General features: G+C 62.8%; 1 protein-coding gene and 1 long non-coding RNA gene across 2 annotated transcripts in view; one reads left to right on the top strand and one right to left on the bottom strand.

Moving 5' to 3' along the window:
* Positions 1-100: 100 nt before the first annotated feature.
* On the bottom strand, positions 101-2379 carry LOC125111529 (uncharacterized). The gene is made up of 2 exons (XR_007130877.1): positions 2219-2379; positions 101-260 (listed from the first exon to the last, which is right to left on the bottom strand). It is a non-coding gene; the product is annotated as an uncharacterized LOC125111529 (long non-coding RNA).
* Positions 2380-11678: 9299 nt separating this feature from the next.
* SLC9A3 (solute carrier family 9 member A3) overlaps positions 11679-18370 on the top strand; it is a 37494-nt gene continuing 30802 nt past the window's right edge. The window contains exon 1 of the mRNA XM_047771318.1: positions 11679-12062. Coding sequence (XP_047627274.1) covers positions 11849-12062 — 214 coding nt within the window. The 5' untranslated portion in view covers positions 11679-11848. The remainder of the gene's footprint in view (positions 12063-18370) is intronic.

The raw sequence follows: 18370 nt of genomic DNA, 5'->3' as shown, positions 1-18370 counted from the left end.
CGGGAGGGGGCCCGACCTGGCTGTTCTGTGGAGGGACCCCGGGGTGCATCCAAGAAAAACACCCTTGTTTTCACAAGCTGAAACGCAGGGGCAGGAGAGATTGATTTTGGAAAATATTATTCCTGAAATCTCATCTTGCAGCTGGCATTTCCTGGCAGCCGGGCTAGTTGGGCATCTCAGCTTCGGGCTGCCAACGTCCAAAGCTGGCAGCGTCCAGAGACCTGGGCTCGGCGGGAGCTGGTCAAGGAAGCACACTTGACCTGGGGAGGAAAACCTTGAATTTACATACTGTCTTCACCCCAAACCTCTGTGCCCTGCTGGCCTGGCCGGCCCGGCCCAGGGGGCTGCCGGGCCGTGGGGAGTGGCCCTTCCACGCCCTCTCCGGGGCCACTAAACGGTGACTCAGATGGTGCTGTTTTCCCACTTCTTCTTCAGAATTACACTCAATAAACCTGACGACTCCTATTTCTGGAAAGAAGTCCTGGTTTATGTCCGATATAAACAGCCCCCAATTGACCTCAGCCCCGCCAGGACCAGCCCAGGACGGCCCATCCCACTGGAGCCCTTGCTACCCGGCCGGGCGGGGGCTAGGGGCTGGCTCCAGGGCAGGAGGGTGCGTGACGATGGGGCCCGGGGCGTAACCAGGATGGGGGCATGTCCTCCCGGGCATGGGATGGAGGCCAGAGGGGCACGGCTGCACTCAGGAGGGGCCCACGACCCCAGGAGTCCCAGTTGCAACAGGAGGCAGCTCCTCAGGGTGACGGGCTCACGTTGTTCTGCTCCCCAGACTGACCTTGGCCCGTGAGCGTCTCAGCCCAGGTGGCATTGGCTTCTGCCCAGAGGGTCCCAGCGGACAGGCCGCCCTCAGTCACACAGCCTGGGGCAAACCCGGGACTTCTGGGCCCGGCTCCCTTCTGCAAAAGGGAGGGGCAGCTCTTCATCCCCCACCCCCCCCCCCCGCCAATCTGCTTCGCCCCCATTTTACAGACGGGGAAACTGAGGCACAGAAAGGCCACACACCCAGCCACGCTCCCTGACCTCACACGAAAGCACAGGTGTCCTGCGAGCTTGGCGTGCAGTGGTGCCGGCAAACCCAGTGCCTTGAGTGGGTAGCTGAATGCAGGCAGAGCGCACGCGGGCACGGCGGCACCCCGCGGCTGGCTCCCACAGGCCGCGATGGTGTCCACTGCGGGAGCGGGCAGAGGGCTTGCTGCCCTCGGGGACAAAGGCTCATCTCGGCAAAGCCTAGCTCTGAAGCGTCCCCTGGCTGTGGGCCAGGTGAGAGGTGTCGCGGATAGGGCCGGGTGAGGGAGCCAGTGCCGCAAGGGTCAGTGTGCCCTGAATGCCTCTGCCCCAAGGGGAGGGGACAGAGGAAGAGGAGCCTCCTGCACGCAGTGCCCGGGGGGACACCAGCCACAGCGGTCCTCACACACAGCCTCAGGGCCCTGCAGCTGCAGCCCTTGCTCAGGACAGTGGGAGAGGCGCTGGGGGCCCAGGTGGATCGGCTGAGCCGGCGCAGGGCCTGGCTGACCCGCACCCTCGCTTCCATGTCCCTGAGAGGGCAGGGGCCCGGCCAGGGCCAAGGCCAGGGGTTCCTGAGAGCCTGGAGACCAGCGCTCGGGTGGCTAATCGGCCCTGCCTCTGGTTCCACCCCTGCCGAGGAGACCCTGCAACCTCCCGGGCAAAGCCAGCGTCTTTAGGGACCGGGCTGCGGGTCCTCTTCGCCCAGTGTCTGCAGGGTCCTTATTTCTGTTTGGGGTGTTTCTTGGGGGGGGGGGGTCTGAACACACAGCTGTGCTCAGCCACGTCTGGGCCAGCACTGGCTGCCCCTCAACCAGCGTGTGGCCTGTGTCAGCAGGACTGCGTCGCAGACACCCGGCCGAGAGGGCGGCCACTGCCCTGCAGCACCAGGCAGAAGGCCTGCCTCTCATGGCCTCACTCAGGGCAGGGGCTGGGAGGTCCGGGGGTGGCCCTGGGATGGGCTGGGTGGGAGAGTGGCGCCTGCACTGGGGTCTGCCAGCCGCCCGGACGCAGCTGATGCCCCACGCCAAGCCAGCCCCACCTGAAGCATGGGTTCCAGGCTCTGTGAGGTCACATGGGACAGCACAGGCACAGTGTGTCCAGAGCCCTCACTGAGCCTGGGAGGGTCACCTCTGCTACCAAAGCGCCAGCAGAAGCATTGGGCCAGAGAGTGTGGCACCCCCGCGGCGAGCCTCACCTGACCCCTAGCAGCCGAGACTTTGTCCTCCCTGTGGTCCTTCTGAGGAGGCCTCGGGGGAGGAGGCTGTGGGGGCTGGTGGAGCCGCTGCAGGTGCCCGGCGTGGCCGTGCAGGCATCGAGTCCCCCAGAGCCGCTCTGTGCCAAGCAGGTCTTGCATGAGCAGTGGCGCCATCTGCAAGGCTAATGTGTGCAAATGAGGGTTCTGCTCCCCCGGCCTCTAGGAGGAAGGAATGCGCCTTCCCCTGAAAACTTTCCATCACCAGGTGAGCCGGGGGCCGCACACCGTCCTCCAGGAAGCTGGTTCCGTGCTCCTGCCTTTGGATTTGGGCAACCCCAGAACTGGTCCGAGCCCTTGACTGGGGCTCGGGGATGAGAGGAGTGGGAGACACTCTCCTCGTAGGGGGTCCCGACCCCGCCTCCGCTCGTGGGCTCTGCCTGCGCGTCTCGACCAGAGCCCATCGGACCATGGCCTGGGCCAGCTGAGCACCCCCCACAGGAGCGGGGGCGGTGGTGGCTTCCTAAATGGAGACAGTCCCCTGGTGACAGGCCCCAGAGCCAGCCCCACCCTCAGCTGCGCCTGCCTCCGGCCAGCACGGAGCCCACCTACCCAGGTTCTGCAGCTGCCCCAGGTCGGGTGGGACCCCCACACTGCTGCAGGAACACCCGCCTCCAAGGGGCCCCTGCTCCTGCCTCCCCAGCATCTTCGGGGGTTCAGGAATTCAGGGCATATGTCCAGGCCTCTGATTCTCTGTAAATCTGTAGCCTGCCAGCCAGACTTGCTCATACTTAAGGATGAGGAGTAGGGGGGCGGGTAGCCGGGGCGGCCCAGGGGTTTAAGAACCTGACTAGTATCCATGAGGATGCTGGCTATCCTCACTGGGTTAAGGATCTGGCGTGACCTGAGCCGTGGTGTAGGCCGCAGATGCAGCTTGGATTCAACCCCAGCCGGGGAACCTCCATGTGCTGCGGGTGTGGCCCTGAAAGGGAAGAAGAAGAAGGAGGAGGATGAAAGGCACATGCGAGAGTGTGTTCGAGGCCCGGCTCGCAGCCCGTGGTCAGAGCCTAACGCCCCCCGCTCCCCGCCCCCAGGAAACCTCTGCGGCGTCTTCCGAAGGGACTGCGTCGGGAGTGGATGCGCTCACAACGCTCCTCCCCCCACATGGGGTTCACCCAGGAGGCCCTGGGCTCCGGTGGGACGGTCTCTCTGGGAGCACAATGCACACGGGGCGGCACGGCTCCCAGGCTCCAGAGCCTAAGTCCTCTGCACACAACCGCAACCTCAGACAAAGCCCGGCCACCCCTCTCTCCCTCGGCCACCTATTGTCACCTGGCCTTCCAGGTGAGTATTTGCTCTGGGCCTGGCCTGATACTATTGATCGCCAGTGAGGTGGGGCTGCGGGTGGGGCTGGGAGTGTGTGGTTTTCAGGCCCAAGGGGTCCTGGCCCACCTCCAGGGCCCTGGGCTCCGTGGCTCCCCCCGCAGTGCCATTGCGCTGCGTGTCGCGCCAGCAGCCCCAAGGGGGCTGAGGCGCGCCTGCCCAGGTCACTGCCAGTTTCAGGGACAGGGACCTGACACGGTGCCCAGCACGGGGTGCAGACCAGGCCTCTGGGTGTTTGCGTCTGTGCAGCCACTCGGGGAAATAGTCTCATCCACACAGATGAGATCTTGCCCAAGGCAGGCGGGGGTCTGGGAGGCGGTCCGGGCCAGCGACCCCAGAACTTCCATCTCCACATGAGGCCTCTGAGAAGAAATCGCAGGGGGCTCCCAGGCCCTCCTGTCTCCAGTGGGAGCGCAGAAGGTCGAGGCTCAAGGAGTGTCTGAGCCCCAGGAGAGCTGCGGTTGGTACCCACGTGCCTCAGCAGTTTCTTCCTTCTTCAATCAAGTCCACAGAGCCGGAGTGACGAGGCTTGGAGGCAGGTGCGATGGCGACTAGGGTCCAGCCCTGGTCCCCGCAGTGACCAGCAGGATTCGGCCAGGGGACAACGGAAGAGGGGGCACCTCTTCCGAGTGCCCATCCACCCACAGTGGGCAGGTCCCTTGGCCCCGGGGACTCACATCCATCGTCCTCCCTGGAGGATGGGAGCCGAGGGGGCCCGCTGGTCACCAACGCAGGCAGGGAGGACCCCCAGCCGCTGCTTCCAGGGTCCCCAGCCTCATGCAGCCCTGGGGTTGGCCCTGGGGTTGGCTGTAAGGGCTGCCACACTGTCTGTGGGGCTGGATGGGTGCTCCCAGAGGGGCTGCCTGGCAGGACTGGGAGCCGGGCCCAGAGCCAGTCTCTGGAGAATGGGCAAGTCCACCACCGGGGCAGCCCCAAGGGCTCTGCCCAGCGTCCCTGCATCATAAGGACGCAGGGGGCCTTTGGGCCTGGAGGGGGGATGGAGGATCACTCACCTGTGAGAAGCCCCAGGGTCACCAACGACAGCCAAATCCTGCATGAACAGTGACGTGGAGCGCAGCAGGGTAGAGGCGCCCACAGGGACTCGGAGGATCCGTGTGGCTGCAGCTACCTGGATGGCACTTGCTCTCCGTCTGCAGGGCTCACTCGTGCTGCTCGAGGTCACTTCCCACGCATGGACTGGGCGGTCGGGCGTCACTGCTGCGTGCAGGACCTAGTGGTCCCAGCAAATCTTTGCTGAAGGAAAGAGAATAGAAACAGATCTCCTGGGAAGATGAACTGGGCCTCAAAGGCAGACGAGAACATCTGAGCCCACAGAGGCATCTGAGCTCAGTCTGAGCAGGTGGTAGAAGAGGGATCCTGGGAGGTCCCGTCGTGGCGCCGTGGTTAACGAATCCGACAAGGAACCATGAGGTTGCGGGTTCGATCCCTGGCCTTGCTCAGTGGGTTCAGGATCTGGCGTTGCCGTGAGCTGTAGTGTAGGTTGCTCGGATCCCGTGTTGCTGTGGCTGTGGCGTAGGCCAGCGGCTGCAGCTCCGATTCAACCCCTAGCCTGGGAACCTCCACATGTCGCGGGAGCGGCCCAAGAAATGGCAAATAGACCAAAAAAAAAAAAAAAAAAGAAGAAGAGGGATCCTGGACCCTGGCGGGCGCTGTAGGTGACACACATCTGCCCACTGCACGACACCGCCCCGAGGCCATTGGCCTGTTGCTGCTTGAGAATAGATGCATCAACAAAACCCTTGTCAGACATGGTGAGCAAACCAAAAAATGCACTTTATATAGAAAGACACAGGTTGGACGCAAAAGAATGGACAACGGTACTCCTTACAATAGCAAAAAAAAAAAAAAAATGCATGGTTACACGCACATCAGAGGGGACCTGAAGCCAGAGGCATTTGGAGAAAGAAGGGTTACTCCCCACACGTCAGAGCCAGCCCAGCCTGCGGACACAGCAGCCTTACAGCACATCAAAAATCGTGGAAAGCAAAGGCTGTAGGACTGAAATGAGAGAGAAAACACCCACACACTGGAAGATTTCAACCTCCTTTCAGTTACTGAAATGAACATAGATTTGGAACGATGCAATGAACTAATCGGACCCAATGGACTCTTCAACTGCAGAAACCACAGTCTCATCAAATCACACAGAACAGTTACCGAAACAGCCCCAATTCTCATCCACAAGGCAGGTTTTAACCCGTGTAGAAGGGCGGGAACCGCAGAGTAATGGTGGAATCACATTAGATCCCAATATCAGAAAAATAATAGGAAACCCCTCCAAGTGTTTGGAAATTAAGCAAGCACCATCTAAGTGACACACTTAAGTAAAGCATGTCAGAGAGGATATTACACTGGAAATCAGAAAATATTTTGAACTGATAAAGAAAATGCAGCATATTAAGTCAACTGGAATGTAGGAATGCCATTTTCAGAGAGAGCTTTCTGGGTTGTTTTTTTTTTTTAATTGAAAAATCATTTTTAAAAAGGAGAAACACTGAGAATCAAGGCCCTCAGCTTCCAATTCAAGAAGGTAGAAAAAGAATATCAAACTGGAGTTCCCGTGGTGACTCAGCAGAAAGCAAACTGACCAGCATCCATGAGAACGCAGGTTCGATCCCTGGCCACGCTCAGTGGGTTAAGGATCCGGTGTTGCCATGAACTGTGGTATAGATCGCAGACAGGGCTCGAAGCTGGCGTTGCTGTGGCTGTGGTGTAGGCCGGCGATGGCAGCTCTGATTTGACTCCTAGCCTTGGAACTTCCATGTGCGGTGGGTGTGGCCCTAAAAAGACCAAAAAAAAAAAAAAGGGCTTTCAAACAAAATCAAAGGAAGCAGAAAGGAGACGATACATATATGAAACCGGAGCCAGACCTGCCATAAATTCAGCAGGACCAGAGTCTGATTCTGTGAGAAGCTTCATGCTGCTGGGGAACCTGCAGCAGAATTGATCACTAACAAGAAGAAAACAAGACGACCCACATGAGCGTGCAGAGCAGAACACATCACAGCAGAGTCTCACCGACCCGGAGAGGGTCTCAGCCAGGCCGCGACCACCCAGGTTTGCATCGATACACAAGACATTTTCGATGAAGGGGCCAAGACTCTCAAGAATTCAATGTACCAATTTACTAATGGACACAAGAGAAACAGAAGTCTAAAGAGCCTTACATTTATTAAAGAAATTAAACCTTTAATTTCAAGCTTTTCCTCCTAGAAAAGTCTAGGCCAAGATGCTTCACTGGCGAATTCTCTCATGGCGTCTTGCACTCCTTATGTTAGATTTTTTTCCTTAGGTATTTCATATTTTTGATACTGGGTAAATAGCACTTTTTAATTAACTTTCATTTTCTGAAAAGTTTGTCGCCACATATAAAGCTGGAGCTGAGGAGCTCCCACTGTGCTCAGCCAGTCGAGGACCCTACTAGTATCCATGAGGACTCAGGTTCAATCCCTGGCCTCGCTCAGTGGGTTGAGGATCCGGCGTTGCCATGAGCCGTGGTGAAGGTCGCATACACAGCTCGGATCCCGTGTGGCTGTGGCTCTGGTGCAGGCTGGCGGCTGAAGCGCCCATTAGATCCCCAGCCTGGGAATCTCCACATGCCGCGGGTGCGGCCCTGAAAGACACAAACAGAAAACTGGAGCTGATTTTGCAGCCTTTGCTCACCTAATTCTCATTAATTCTAATCGTTTGCTAAGCCCTTTGGGCCGTGGCCTATAGACAAGAGTCTTACCTGCAGAGAAAAGCCCTTCGTCCCTTCTCGTCCCATTTCTACGCTTCCACCCTTCATCCCCGTCCCGGGCGCCGGGGCCTCCGCACACACAGTGGGGACGAAGCCCTTGACAGGTCCCCGTGTCTCCTCAGTTCCGTGTCCGCAGGAACTGTCAGCAGGTCAGCTAATCAAACTTGCTTGTTCCTAAGTTTGCCAAGAGTTTTCCTTGGTGTCTCTCTTGTCCTTTCTGCCTCTGTCGAGGGTCATTGGCTTCTTCCCAGTCTGTCCAGCCACGGTTGCTGGCAAGTCCGGAAGCCAGGCTGGTTCTGGGCGCCGTGGGTTTAGGAGGGTCCAGCTGTGTCTGGGGGTGGGGGGGTTCCCAGGCGCTGGGCCAGGCCTGGGGCCCGGGAGGGCTGGTCATGGGACACAGGGTCCAACACGCCTCCACCCGAGGGGTTTTAAGGGGATCTCAGTGCCAGGAGCGTGGGCTGCAGGTGGAGGTCCCAGGGCTGCTTTTGGGAGGGGACCTTGGATCCTGAGTAGTCCTGGCAAGGGGGCAGCTCAGGATGTTAGGGAGTACTCTGGGGTAGGGGCCTCTCCCATCATGAGGGTCTTGTCTCCAAAAAGGGGGAGCTAAGACCCTGTGGGGAGGGGTCAGGGCCTGGAGAGTGGGGATCCCGCCAAGGGAACGGCGAAGACTGGCAGGGGTCAGGGTGACTTCAGTGCGTGGAGGGGGCGGGGGCTTCCGGCCAGTGGGGTCAGGAGGGGTCTCCGGTGTCCCCACAGACGGGTGGGGAGGATGGGCCTACTCCCCGACCTTGATGTCGGGGTCTGCAGCCAGCCCAGCCCCCAGAGTCCCTAGCGTGCTTCGCCCCGAGAGCGTCAGGGCCTGAGACTCTGCGGCACAGCCTGTGACCACCGGGACCCCGCTTTGCACCTCTGGCCTGGCCACCCCGGGGGTGGGACAGCGCTGGGGGTGCGACTCTGACCTGCAGAGGGTGTTCCTGGGGCAGGGGGTGCCGGGTGGCACTGGAGTAGCCAAACGGTCCCTCCCCACAAGCTCGGCCTCAGGCCAAAGGCTCCAGGCTCCCCTGAGGCCTCAACGCCCGGCAGGCAGACCTCAGAGCAGCTGGACTCCCAGTTTGTCTGAGAAACGCAATTTTAGTCCCTCCACCGAACAAGAAAACGTATTCAATTACAGTGATTCTGAACAGCTCCCGGAAGAGCCATCACCTGCACAGGCCCTGGCACACAGGGGCTCAGCAGACGAACAAGGGGTTCAGGAGTTACTGGGAGTTAATCAGAGCTGGCGTGTAACCACTCGGGTGTGTGGGGGTGACGAGGGCCTCCCATGACTTGGGGTGATGTCTCTCTCTGCCCTGTGCGTCTTGTCAGCAAAAGCAGCGAGCCTTCGCCTCTTTGTTCACTAGCTTTCATAAACCATGTGAATGAAATTCACCATCAAAATCACTATGACGGGGAGTTCCCGTGGTGGCTTGGTGGGTTAAGGACCCGACTAGTATGTGTGAGGATGTGGCTTCGTTCTCCGGCCTCGCTCGGTGGGTGAGGGATCTGGCGTTGCTGCGAGCTGCAGCTTAGGTCATAGATGCAGCTCAGGTTCAGGGCTGCTGTGGCGGTGGCATAGGATTAGATTCAATCCCTAGCCCGGGACCTTCCCCATGCCTCAGGTTTGGCCTAAAAAGAAAAAAAACAAATTATCGTGATGAATTAGATGCACTGTTTTTCATTTTTATTGTCGTAACTTGGAAGCTCAGGGCTCGGACCGGCTACCTGCATTATTTTAACATCTTCGATTATGTCGTATGGTCGTGGCTCCTCCAGGGGCGTCCCCCAAACACCTGTGCTGAAGCCCTAACTCCCACTGAGGTGGCATTTGGAGATGGTGTCACTAGGAGGCCATCAGGGTGAAATGGGTCTGAGGGTGGGACCCTGGCCCTTAGGGTTGGGGCCTCGTATGAAGAGGCAGAGCCCTCCCCTCTGCCCTCTGAGGAAAGACCGCACGAGGGCACAGCCTGGCAGGAGCTCTCACCAGCCCCAAGCCTTGCCAAGCTTCAGTGCTGCACTGGCAGCCTCCTGCTCACGAGAAAGTGGGGTCTGTTGTTCAAGCTGCCCAGCCTGTGGTGCTTCGTTCTGGAAGCTCAAGCTCAAGACCACGTGTGTGCAGGCAGACCCCAGGGATCCAGGCCACGTACGTGTGTGTGTGTGTGTGTGTGTGTGTGTGTCTGCAGAGGCACAAACAGAGTGAGACCGTGTGTGTGCAGGCAGACCCCAGGGATCCAGGCCACATACGTGTGTGTGTGTGTGTGTGTGTCTGCAGAGGCACAAACAGAGTGAGACCGTGTGTGTGCAGGCAGACCCCAGGGATCCAGGCCACATACGTGTGTGTGTGTGTGTGTGTGTGTCTGCAGAGGCACAAACAGAGTGAGACCGTGTGTGTGCAGGCAGACCCCAGGGATCCAGGCCACAGCAGGGAGGAGGGAACGAGGCACCAGCACCAGCCTTCCGGGCACTTTGCCTCGGAGCCTTGAGGGCTGCGCCGAACTCTGGGGCACTGTTCTTGGGTCTGACCGACGTAGGATGGCAGCCCGGAGTGAGGGCGCCGCAGCCTGGGCAGAGGCGAGGAGGAGGAGGCTGCCCGCCCACCCAGGGCCCCCGTCCACACGGGGTGAGTGGCAGGGCCAGCAGGGGCGTGGGCGTCAGGAGGCTTGAGTCAGTGCGCACCCGGCACCCCTACACTGAATAGGAGGCCACTGTCTCACCGCCACGTGGTCAGGCCCACAAACCAGCCAAGCAGCCGCACTTCCCAGCCGAGTTGCACCTGCCCGCAAGGTCACCTCTCACTCTCACTTGTGCCTTTTCCGGGGCTCGTGTCCCTTTCCCGTCCTTGGGCACCCTGTGGTCACCTCCTTAGCACACTGTCCAGTGGCCAACAAAGGCGGCAGCGTTGCTCCTGAATCCCTGAGGCTGCGGGACAGCACTCTGCTCTCCTGCCCTGGGAACGGCCAGCTGCAGCCCCTCTCAGGAGCACTGCCCTGAGTCCTTAAGGTAGGCTCTCGCTGGACACCCCCGAGGGGACGGGACCGAGGGTCACTGGGCCCGCAGCTCACACCCTGCTGGTGGGAACGTGGCCTTCCCATGGAAGGCGAGGCCCACTCTTCCTAGAGACTGAGAGAGGAGCCGGGGTGTGTGTTGGGCCGGGGGGAACCTCGTTCGGCTGCCTCTGTCTCCAGGGCTGAGGATGGATTTGGGGACGTGCCCACGGCCGCTGCATGGCCACGCACCTGGCGCTGGGTGCTTTGTGCCAGACCCTGTGCTCATCCCAGTGTAGCCCCCACCCCCATGGTCACAACAACCCTTGCGTCTGACCTACTCCCCCAGCAAAGGCCCTGAAAGTTCTCGAAGGACCCTCGGCGAAGACAGAAGCCCTCGGAGCACCTTCCCCGATGGTCACCAGCTTCACCCACCGCTCAGAGCTCAGCCACCCAGCCACCGCCCAGTGGAGCAGGATTTAAACCGGCTTTCCCAGGAGAGCACCAACAGCCACCCCACCCCCTCCCATCAGCCAGAAACTGGGGAGACAAGGCCCCGGGAACAGTCACACTGCTCAAGTCCCCTGGGACCTCAGCATGGACTCAGGAAGAAAAGGGCCCCACTGGACCCCCCAGCCACCGGCCCAGCCAGCCTGCATCTCCTGGGCGCGCTGCGTGTCGGGCAGGGTCTCAGGCTCTGGGGGTGCAGCCATGTGCCTCATGGGCCTGGGGGTGCTGAGGTCAGAGAGGAGGGGTCCCTTATGGAAGGACCAGGGACAGCCAGGGCCTGGAAGGGCAGAAGGGCCTGGATTCTGACCACCCAAGGTTCGGGGGCAGCTGGTGTCTGACATGCGGATGCTGTCGAGAAACGCAGGTTTCAGATGACGATGCGGCAGGAGGCTTAAGGCCCAGCGGCTTCTGACCCTTCGCGGGCTCGTGGGGTCTGGGCAGCCCCGCCCCACCCTTGATAAGGAGGCCTCCTCCTGGGTGCGTCCACAGTGGCCCCAGGCAACTCAGGAGCCCGCGAAGGCCACCGAGGGGCCCCAGCCTCCCACCTCCACGCCCCTCCCTGCTGCACTCCACCCCGAGGGAGGCAGTGGCCAGGCCTGCCCCCTCCAGCCAGCCATCCAGGAGAGGGCGGAGGGACAGCGCCGGGCAGGCGGGGAAGGCGCAGGCCAGTGGGGGTGGAGGTCGAGGAGGCCGGCCAGGCCCAGGCGGGCGTGCCGAGGGCATGCGACTCCGTCTGCGCTCGTGTGCGCGGCGCGGGCGGGAAGGCTCCGCCCCGGGGCGGGAGGGGGCCCGCCGGATTAAAGGCCACCCCGGCGGGCGGGGACGGGACGGCAGCCGGCACCCAGAGCAAGCTCGGCTCCGCGCCGCCAACGCCGGTCCCGCCGGTGCCACACGGCCGGCCGAGCACAGCAGGGCTCTCTCGACATGATCATCCGGACCAGGCGCTGAGCAGTGGCTGCGATGTCGGGGTGCCGGGCCCCGCGGCCCGCCTGGGGGCTGCTGCTGATGCTGCTGGCGCTGGGCGAGCTGCCTCAGGCACAGGGCACGGAGGAAGTGCCTGGTGACACGCACGGGGACGTCCAGGGCTTCGAGGTGGTCACCTTCAGATGGCACCACGTCCAGGACCCGTACATCATTGCGCTCTGGATCCTGGTGGCCAGCTTGGCCAAGATCGGTAAGCGGCCTGGGGCTTGGTGGGCGCGGGGTTCCGGCCCTGCAGCAACTTCCCCTCCTCCCGCAGGGTCTGCAGGTTCCCATCTGCGCCCCTGGGGGACAGAGCCGGGCTCCCGCGCAGCTTTCTTCCCAAGCTCTGGCGCGTCCGGCGTCGGTGGAGGAGCGCCGCGGCCAGCCCGGGGATCCCGGCGCTTGAGTCGCGCAGGGGGAGGCTCGGGGACTGCGAGCCTGGCCGGGCCCGTAGCGGCCGTGCTGGTGGCGGAGGGTTACCTGTCCCGGATGGGCGGGCGCAGCCTCCGAGGCCCCGCACTCCAGGCTCCCCAGGGCTCCGAGTTCCCTGCCCTTCTGCCCCATCCAGGCTGGCAGTGCTCGCGGCTGCCCTGTGCCGGGGCTGCTGCAGTCGCGGTTTCCGTCGGTCGGGCTGGTCGGGGCTGTTAATGCCTGAGGGAGCAATGTTCTTGCCTTTGAGGGCTGGAGCTCCGTCCCCAGTGCAGAAAGGAGAATGGGGCCACTCAAGATTAAACCAATAAAATCCTATTTATAGGAGCAAGTTTCCCCTTGACGGTGCTTCTCTTTCTAAAATCCTGGTCTGTCAGGTGGATTTCTCTTCTCTTAACTTGCCCCAGTGAGCCAGCGAAGTGGGACTGGCAGGTGACTCCCGGCAAGGTGACAGGAAGGTCAGCTCTCTCGTGAGCCAACGAGGACCAAAGCGGCTGCGTGCCGCTCAGCTCTGGGAGGGTCTTGGTGCCAGCGGGTGGAGGGGGTACTCGTAAGCAGTAGGTGGATCCGGGGCAGGCCCTGCTGGGGGGTGGGGGTGGTCTGAGGAACAGCCCCCCTCCTCCCCACGGAAGAGCAGGGACAGGGATGGGCCAGCAGTGGTTTGGGAATGGGGACGGGCCTGGCAAAGAGGGGACAGACAGGCTTGGGGAGAGGTGGCTGCAGGACTTTGGCCGGGGTTTGGGGGTTTGGTTATAGCTTGTTTTCCCTTCGCCACCACCTGCTATGCCAACGACCCTCAGCTAAGTCCCTCCCTTCGTCCTGATTTTAAAGGCTCTCCATCCCTGCCCCCACCCCCGTGCCTTTTCCTCTGTGTCTGCTTAGCTCCTTGGTCCTGCCTGTCTGGTCTCTGCTCAATCCACCCTCCAGCCCCCAGCTTCCTTGTGGGGTCGTGATGTCAGGAGCGAAACTTGAGCACTGAGATGGGCTGTCACACGCCATGTCCCCACCCCCACGCCTCTGCTGTGTTGGGGGCGGTCACTGACACAGACCACTTTCTCCTGGTCGGTTACGGGGCAGGTCCAGTCCCCCCGCCCCCCGAGGCTCCCCTGGGAGCAGGCCGGGGTCCAGGGCAGGGCGGGGTCCCCTCTGCCTCTCTCTTCGGTGCAGGGTGGACCCGTGACACTCTGGGGGTCCGTGCCTGGGAGCTGGGGTGACCGTGTGTGCTCTGTGCAGGCCCAGCCCTGGCCAGATGTGGGGCCCGCCCCTGGAAGTCGCATCTGCCGCTCCCCCGGGAGAGCCCTGCCCCAAGTCTCAGAGCACTTGGACTTGTCCTGAGGGGACTCCTGGGGGCTGCAGCTGCTGCTGCTCCAACCGGTTCCGGGCAGGCCCGGATCAGCATAGCTTGGGTCTTCCTGCAGGCACTTGACTCGCCATTTGAAAAGCCCCATGCCCCATGCCCCTCGCTGGTGTCATCCTGGGGTCGCTGGCCCCGTGGGAGGGGTAAGAGGCCGGCGGTGGAGGTCTGGGCGGGGCTCTGAGGGAACATGGCAAGGACCCCGGAGGGCAGCCATGGGGCTGAGCAGGCTTGCCCCGCTTGCCCTCCGGCCGGGCTGCCCTGGGCTTGGAGGCTCCTGCTGTTCGAGCCCTGGGGTCTCCCCATCAACTGCAGACAGACATGGTCTCCCCATCTTAGAGCCTCCCCGTGGCCAGCCCCTCCCAGCCTCGCCCCGAGCCCTGGAGTCCACCGCACTGGCCCTGCCCAAGTCCCCGCGGCCCTCCAGGGGCCCAGCGTGGGCTTCCCGAGACCCAGCTCTAGGCCCTTCCCTCTGGAGACCCCACCCCTTCAAACCTGTCCTGGCCCAACCAGCCCGCAGCGTCTCCTTCTCCCTCCACCTTGGGGCCTGCCAACCCGCACCCAGCACCTCCAGGGACCCACCTGGAGCCCAGGGGCCCCACCTCCAAGCCAGCAAGTGACTCTAGAGGATGTCTCCCTGCGCCTCGGACAGAGATGAGGGGCAGGGGCGGCTGCCGAGCCCGGAGCCCAGTCCCTGTCTGCTTGTGGCTGCGTCCATAGGATTCTTGGAAGGGGAAGAGGGGGCTGAGAGGCCAGGGAGCGGCTCTCCAGCAGGGGGCAACCTTAGGGCCATCCTACAGTGGCCGTGTCTGCCCCTACGTGTGAAGACTCTGGGTGACCACGGGCTGCCCCAGAGCAGGGGGTCTCGAGTCTGCAGCCGCCCACGCCAGGGTCAGGCTGGGCCTCGGACCAGGCTGGACTCCCTCCCCCTCGTCCCATCCTCTATCCTCCAGCCTCCACCCTGGAGGCCACAGCGCCAGCTCAGTGGGCCATGTTGGCCCCACAGCGGTCGTGACGTCATGCAGCCTGGGGAGGGCCCCTGGAGGTGGCACGGTGACCAGGGCAGGTGCTCCTGGAGAAAGAGGGAATTTGGAAGACTCCTCTCTCTCCCTCTCCCTCTCCCTCTCTCTCCCTCCTCCCTTCCCTGAGATCAGCCCCCCACCCCCTAGGAGAGTGGAGGCTGCCCCCACCCTCTGGCAGAAACACCCTGGGAAACCCCAGAGCCTGACGGGCCCACCTGGACTTTGAGGGTGGCTTGGGCGGTGGCAGGTGGCTTGGTCGTGCCCAGCAGCTGGTCCTCTGAGACCCCGGCCCCCCTCCCCCATGGCCCTGTGGCTTTCGAGAGTGCTCTCCTAGGATGCAGTCGCCAGCTCCCTCTTCACCCAGTGTTGGGAAGAGACTCACGGGTGGGGGACTTTCCTAACCAGCAGGAGCCTGAGTGGCCCCCAGGCAGCCCCGGGAGGAGGGGGGGCTTGGGGACCAAGTGTCGTCACACCTTAACCGCTTTGCCCCCCAAGACCCGGGGCTGCAGAGATGACAGCCCCTCAGCTCGCGGAGATGCAAAGTCCCTTTTCCCAGCTGTGCCCCAGCTGGAGCTCGGCCCTGGGGTCCCGCTCTGTTCTGATGTGTGGGCAGCTGCCTTATCTGCTCAGACTGCTCTCCAGGCCCTGGACCCCAACTTGGCTTCTTGCCTGCTCAGCGCGATTGCAGTCTGGCCCCAGGCCCTGCCCCGGGGGAGGGGCACAGACCCCCAGGCTTCTGTGAGACCACCTGCCGCGCTGGTGGATTCCTCCCACGTAGAGCTGGGTGCCTGCCCTGCATCGTTCTCCCCAGCAGGGGGGTCACGTGGGGACAGTATTTACCTCCCGGTGGCTTCTATTTCACGGGCTCTGGTCCCAGGACCCTGACCCCCAGCCAACATCCAGCCCATCCCTCCTCCCTGTTGGCTCCGGGCACCCTCCACCCAGCCCATTGAATTGTCCTTTCCACCCCTGGAGGACATGAGACGGTCTGCAGGACAAGGGTGACCTAGGGAGGCAGAGTGAGCAGCGGCGTCCCTGGCGGGCCCCGTCCTCCCAGGTGTAGACCTGCCCATGTGCCCAGGGGGCCCTCGGGCCTGGCAGGACCAGAATCAAGACTCATCAGCCAAGGCCTGGAACCAATTCTCCCGAGTCCCTGTGGGAGGGACGGCCATGCCGAAGGTGTAAAGTCTCAGGAACTGCCTGTGGGAGAATGAGCCGCCGGCTATAAAATGAGCCACCAGCTCCTGGGGCCAAGGCGCCCAAGCCGGGTTCCTGAGGGAGGGGACAAAGGTTGGGAGGCAGTGATGGCGCCGGTCCTGCCTGCTCCGCAGGAGGGACTCCCCAGGGAGCTTTCCACCTGGAAGGCGTCCAGGCGGGTCACGGCCGTGTGCCCAGGCCTGCAAGTCCCTGTCGGAGCTGGGCCGGGGGCCGGCCCTCTGTGTGGCCGAAGGTCACCCCTACCTGGGCTCTCACGAGCTGGGGCGCAGTCAGCCTCCTGGTTTATTCCTTCCCGGTGTCTGAGCCCCTTGACAGCAAGTTTTACCACCACCGTGCAGCAGCGCGGGGGCAGGGGGCTCTGTGCCGAGGACAAGGTCAGGGCCGGCTCTCCTAGGCTCTCCTCCCTTGGCAGAACGGACTCTTCCAGCTCTGCCCCTGCTGGGCCTGGGGACCTGCCTGGCCCCACGGTCTGGGCAGAGTCTGCCTCCCCAGCACTCTGCGCTGGCATCTGGAGTGACTGGTGCCCTACCTGGGCAGAGGCCGGCTCAGCTGGGGGCCACAGCCCCTGGGTCAGGACACTCCTAGGCCACCCAGGTGTGCCCCTAGCATGAGCTGGGGCAGCTCTCTGGCCACCCCGTGCCGGCGCCCTGGCTCCCATCCAGCCCCACCCTCTGACCTCACAGCCCCCCTTCCAGCCCGTTGCCATCCGCCTTCACACCGCGAAGTCCCCTCTGTCTGCCCAGGGCAGGACAGGGCAGGGCGGGTGCTGGGGGAGCCCAGCCACCTGCAGAGGCCCCTCCCCACCCAGCCCCGCCTACAGGGCCCATCGGAGTCAGGGTTTGAGCTCCAGGGCCCGTGCCCTGGGGTGGAGCGGGGAGGGTACACTGTTAGTGGTGGGGTCCGGCGGAGGGCTGGTGGGGCAGCAGAGGCCTGGGACGCAGCGGGCACAGGGGGCAGGGAGGTCCCCCCTCGTGCATGGCTGCCGCGAGCTCTGCCTTCCCACTGAAGCCCAGACTCGGCCGCTGGTGCAGGGGGGAGCCCTACCCACCAGCATCCCTCCCCGCCTAATCTGAGCTTGGAAGCCCCCAGCCCACCCCGAGCCTGAGGTCGCCCCTCAACACTGAGGTCAGCTCAACCAGGTCAACCAGGTCAGCTCTGCCAAGGCGGGGGCAGCATCTGCTTGAGGCCCGCCCGCCCTGGGCGCACACAGGGACCCGCCCAGAAGCAGGGGCAGGAATAAGACCCAGAGAGCTTCATCTGATGCCACCCCAGAAGGGGCTCCGAAGCTCCCTCGCCAAATGCTGTCCCCGAATTGCCACATGGCCTCCCGGGAGGGACCCGCCCGGTGACCACACCCTGTGGGAGATGAGGTGCCTCAGCCCCGAGCCCCGTGGGAGGCCGGGCTGCTGGGGGCAGCGCTTGCCCCACACAAGCCGGCTGGGTGCGCCAGGCCCAGAGCTGCCACGCTGGCCCAGGGGCGGCAGAGAGGCCGGGCCTGAAGCAGCTCCACCTCAAGCTGAAATTCAGCCCATTCACACTCAGTCCTGCCTTGGGGAGCAAGACAGAGCAGAGCGGATCCGTGGGTCCCGGCTCGCTGGTCTCAGCACCAGAGCCTCCTGGAGGGAGCCTGGACTCGGGTCCCGGGCAGCGCAGTATCCGCCACACAGCGATGACATGCACGTTTAAACATCCAGTTTATTTGATTAACGCAGCCAAAAATGCTTGATTTTTAGTAGCCACAGCTCTGCACACTGGTGTAGCGTCTGGCTCTGCTACAGGCCCCCAGGACACGGCCAGCTCCCAGCAGAACATCCCTGGGGGCTGGGAGCGTGTACTCCCTGGGGGCAGGCGAGCCCGCAGGACGTGAGGCTGGAGCAGAGCAGCGAGGAGGGAGCAGCACAGCTGGGGAGGGGCGAGCCCTGTGGGTCAGGGGGCACTTCCAGGGTCCGGACCCCCATGCAAAGACCCTGAGGTGGCCACATGCGGGAGTGTTGGAGGAGCAGCCAAGGGAGGGAAGTGGGGCTACGGGGCACACCTGACCCCTCCGGTCAGATAAGACCCCAACCTCTGAGCCGAGCTGCCCCAGGGCAACTTGTAATGTTGACAAAATGCCTTTGGTTTTACAAGATTCTTCCCGTAAACTCGTCGTGACAAAGAAGCCAGACACGCAGTGCACAGCTGCTCTAGGATCGGACCTGGGGTTCAGGCTCTGCCCTCCAGGGACTCTGATGGCCCCGGTGGGACGAGGCGTCCGTGCTGAGGGCCCAGCCAGGCGGTTCTGCTCTGGCCTCTGTGCCGCCATCGTCCCAGGGTCCTGCGGTCCTGCCAGGTGTGCCTGGGCTCCTTCCTTGGAGCTGTGGCTGCGTCTCAGGTCCACTGCTGTAACCCAGCTGTTCACTCCTCGGCTCTAGAAAGGAGGGCCCCAGGGTTTCCTGGACACGGGGGTCAGAGTCCAGGCTGCAGGGTCAGATGGCGGCCAGGGTGCAGGCTTCCCAT

The sequence above is a fragment of the Phacochoerus africanus genome, chromosome 1, assembly GCF_016906955.1.
Source record: "Phacochoerus africanus isolate WHEZ1 chromosome 1, ROS_Pafr_v1, whole genome shotgun sequence".
NCBI classification, from domain to species: domain Eukaryota; kingdom Metazoa; phylum Chordata; class Mammalia; order Artiodactyla; family Suidae; genus Phacochoerus; species Phacochoerus africanus.
Note: the sequence above shows the minus strand (reverse complement) of the source record. Positions and strands in the feature narration are given on the sequence as shown.